The sequence below is a fragment of the Tetrao urogallus genome, assembly GCF_951394365.1.
Source record: "Tetrao urogallus genome assembly, chromosome: 24".
NCBI lineage: Eukaryota > Metazoa > Chordata > Aves > Galliformes > Phasianidae > Tetrao > Tetrao urogallus.
This window is the reverse complement of record NC_136837.1, coordinates 4,154,059-4,157,826: the sequence shown is the minus strand read 5'-3', so window position 1 is coordinate 4,157,826 and position 3,768 is coordinate 4,154,059. Positions and strand designations below refer to the sequence as shown.

The 3,768-nt window shown below is 62.3% G+C and overlaps 1 protein-coding gene across 1 annotated transcript; it reads left to right on the top strand.

Moving 5' to 3' along the window:
* Window positions 1–309: 309 nt before the first annotated feature.
* Window positions 310–3,177, top strand: RBM15 (RNA binding motif protein 15; the record flags this gene model as incomplete). Its single annotated transcript, XM_079546530.1, has 1 exon — window positions 310–3,177. One exon carries the CDS (start codon window positions 310–312, stop codon window positions 3,175–3,177), a length of 2,868 nt encoding a protein of 955 aa, XP_079402656.1.
* Between the last annotated feature and the right edge of the window lie 591 nt (window positions 3,178–3,768).

Genomic DNA, 3,768 nt, shown 5'->3' with positions numbered 1-3,768 from the left:
ATCCAATGAGATAGCGGGGCGGGGCGGACGGGGGGCGGCTCTTCCCGGCGCGCGAGGCCGGCCCGTAGACGGACATCTCTCTGAGCCAATGGGAACGAGCATCGAGAGGGCGGCCGGGCGGGTCTTCCGCCCGGCGGGAGAGAGAGGGTGGGGGCGAGGCGCCAAACGGCCAATGGGCGCCGAGGGGGCGGGGCCGGCGGCCGCCGCGGCTTCCAAGATGGCGGCGGATGCGTGAGCGCGGCGGTCAGTCCGTCGGTGAGGCCGCCGGGGCGCAGGGCCGGGCGGGAGGCGGCCCCGCCGGCCGCCGCCATGAAAGGCAAGGAGCGCTCCCCGGCCAAAGCCAAGCGGTCGCGGGGCGGAGGGGGCGGCGAGGACTCGGCCTCCTCCTCCTCCTCTGCGCGCGGCGAGCGGAGCAGCAAGAAGCCGAGCGGTTCCGGCGGCGGTTCCAACGGTGGCAAAGCGGCGGCGGCGGCGACTTCCAACGACAGCAACAGCGGCAGCGGCCGGCGCGGCCCGCACACGGACAAGGCCGCTCGCGCCGGCAGTCGGGAGTACGAGAGCGGGGCGGCGGCGGCGGCGGCGGCGGCGGCGGGCGGCGGGGGCGGGCGGCACAGCTACGGCGGTAAAAGCGCGGAGCCGTCGCGGAGCGGCAGCGGCCGCGGAGCTGAGTCCAGAGCGGCGGTTGCAGCCCAGTCGTCCTCCTCGTCCGAGACGGGCGGCGGCGGGGAGTACAAGACGCTGAAGATCAGCGAGCTGGGCTCGGCTTTGAGCGACGAGGCGGTGGAGGACGGGCTGTTCCACGAATTCAAACGTTTCGGCGACGTGAGCGTTAAAATCAGCCGCCTCCCGCCCGGCACCGGCGCTGCTGATGAACGCGTGGCTTTTGTCAACTTCCGCCGGCCCGAGGATGCCCGAGCTGCCAAACACGCCCGCGGCCGCCTTGTGCTGTACGACCGCCCGCTGAAAATCGAGGCCGTCTACGTTGGGAGCAGCGGTGGGAGCAGCCGGAGGCGGAGCAGCCGTTCGCCGGCACTGCTGGATAAGGAATCTCCCTACGGAACGACCGCCGTGGGGCTGGCGGCGGCGGCGGCGGCTGTACGGCATCCTGCAGCCGGGGCGACGCAGCGGGCTTTGTCCCCCGCCGGCAGCGGTGGGGCTTTGGGTTATCGGGACTACAGGCTGCAGCAGCTCGCTTTGGGCCGCCTGCCGCCTCCGCCCCCTCTGCCCAGGGAGTTGGAGAGGGAGAGGGACTATGGGGGCTTTTATGAAGCGCGAGTGCGGCCGGCCTATGGGCTGGAACGGGTGGCCAGCGTGGCGGCTGCTGGGGGATTCCGTGGAGGAGGAGGCGGTGCTGGAGCTGCTGGCGAGGAGGAGATCAGCCCTGAGGATGACCAGAGGGCCAACCGCACGTTGTTTCTGGGCAACCTGGACATCACCGTGAGCGAGACAGATTTACGCCGAGCTTTTGACCGTTTTGGGGTCATTACTGAGGTGGACATCAAAAGGCCGGGGCGCGGGCAGACCAGCACTTATGGTTTTCTTAAATTTGAAAATCTGGACATGGCGCACCGGGCCAAGCTGGCCATGTCAGGAAAGGTGCTTTTGCGCAACCCTATCAAGATCGGGTATGGTAAAGCCACTCCAACTACCAGGCTCTGGGTGGGTGGTCTCGGGCCCTGGGTGCCCCTTGCCGCCTTGGCCAGGGAATTTGATCGTTTTGGCACCATTCGTACCATTGATTACCGCAAAGGTGATTCGTGGGCCTACATCCAGTACGAGAGCCTGGACGCGGCGCAGGCGGCGTGCACCCACATGCGTGGCTTTCCCTTGGGTGGGCCGGACCGCCGCCTCCGCGTAGACTTTGCGGATACCGAGCATCGGTACCAGCAGCCCTACCTGCAGCCCCTGCCTTTGCCACCTCCTGCTCATTACGAGCTCGTGGCAGAGGCGGCTGCTTTTGGGGCTCACCGGGGAGCCCCTCCCGATCCGCTTCGGGGGGCCCGGGACAGGACGCCACCGTTACTCTATAGAGACCGTGACAGAGACCTTTATCCCGAGACAGAGTGGGTGCCACCCCCACCCCCTGTACGGGACAGGAGTAACCGAGCAGCTGCCTACGACCCACTGGAAAGCCTAGAACGCCGTCGGGATGGTTGGTCCTTGGAGCGGGACCGAGGGGAGCGGGAGTTGGGCAGTAGTAGGGATCAGCCTAGGAAAAGGAGGCTGGCCGAGGACGGAGGCCGGCACTTGGACCGCTCTCCGGACAGCGAGCGCTCCTCTTCCTCTCGGAAGCGTCACTGCTTGACCACGACCACACCGCCAGACCGCAGCCCCGAGCTCGTCGGAGGGAGGGAGCGTTACAGCAGCGACCCGGAGCGCTCGTCGTCCCGCTTGCTCCTCTTGGAGCGGCCCTCTCCCATCCGGGAGTCGCGGAGGGGCAGCTTGGAGAGGGGTCAGAATGAAAAGCGTGACCGAAAGAATTCCGCTGAAAGGGAGCGGAAACATCGCACTTCTGCAGCAGCTGCTGCACAGGAGTGCAAAAGCCCGGCCAAAAAGGATGAACGTGCTGCAGAGGGAGGCGGTGGAGGCTCTCGCCTCAAACCTCCGCCTCAGAAACAGCAGCAGGACGGAGCGTCGCAGGCTGGGGGAGCCCCCAAGCTGTGCTTGGCGTGGCAGGGGATGCTTCTGCTGAAGAACAGCAATTTCCCGTCCAATATGCATCTGCTTCAGGGGGACCTCGGAGTTGCCAGCAGTCTCCTTGTGGAGGGAGCGACTGGTGGGAAAGTAGCTCAGCTCAAGATCACCCAACGTCTTCGTCTGGACCAGCCCAAGCTGGACGAGGTGAACCGCCGCATCAAGGTGGCTGGTCCCAATGGCTATGCCATCCTTTTGGCCGTGCCTGGCACATCAGACAACCGCTCCGCAGCCGGGGCTGGCGAGGCCACCACCTCCACCCAGAGGCCGCTCAGGAATCTGGTCTCTTATCTAAAGCAAAAGCAGGCTGCTGGGGTGATCAGCCTCCCTGTGGGGGGCAACAAAGACAAGGAGAACAGCGGGGTCCTGCACGCCTTTCCGCCCTGCGACTTCTCCCAGCAGTTCCTGGACTCCACGGCCAAGGCGCTGGCCAAATCAGAGGACGACTATCTGGTCATGATCATCGTCCGTGGGGCATCCTAAGGCCCTCGTGTGCTCTGTACCCAACCCTGCCTACTCCTCCACGCAGCCCCTCCAGCGTGTGCCAGGTGCTATGGGATACAGCCTTAGCCAGCCCCGTCGTTATTTTAAATTAGATCTTTGTAGGTGATTTTCCTTGCCCGTTTTTTTTTTTGTTGTTGTTTTGTTGTTGGTTTTTTTTTTTGTTGGTTTTTTTTTTTCTTTTTTTTTTTTCTGTTACTGCATTTTTCTATAAAGTTAGAAGCCAGAAAGGTTGGTTAGCCATTAGCGTGAGTAGGATGTTTGGAGAATCCCTTATCCGTGGGGATAGCAGGGAGGCTCGGCCTGCTTCGATTTATGAGGAAAAAAAAAAAAAAAGAAAAAAAAAAAAAAAAAAGAAAAATAACAAAACCCCACAACAAAAGACTGGGGAAGGGGGTGGGGTGGGGGGGGGAGGGAAAAACAAACTCCCATCTTCCTCGTTTCGATTCGTGTCCTTTTCTCATTTCATGTATTTTTAAAGCAAGTCGGACAGCTCATCCTCTATTATAGAGTTCCGAACCGAAAAAGACCAGATTTAAAGCACTCAGTAGTTTGAATGAAAAAAAAAAAACC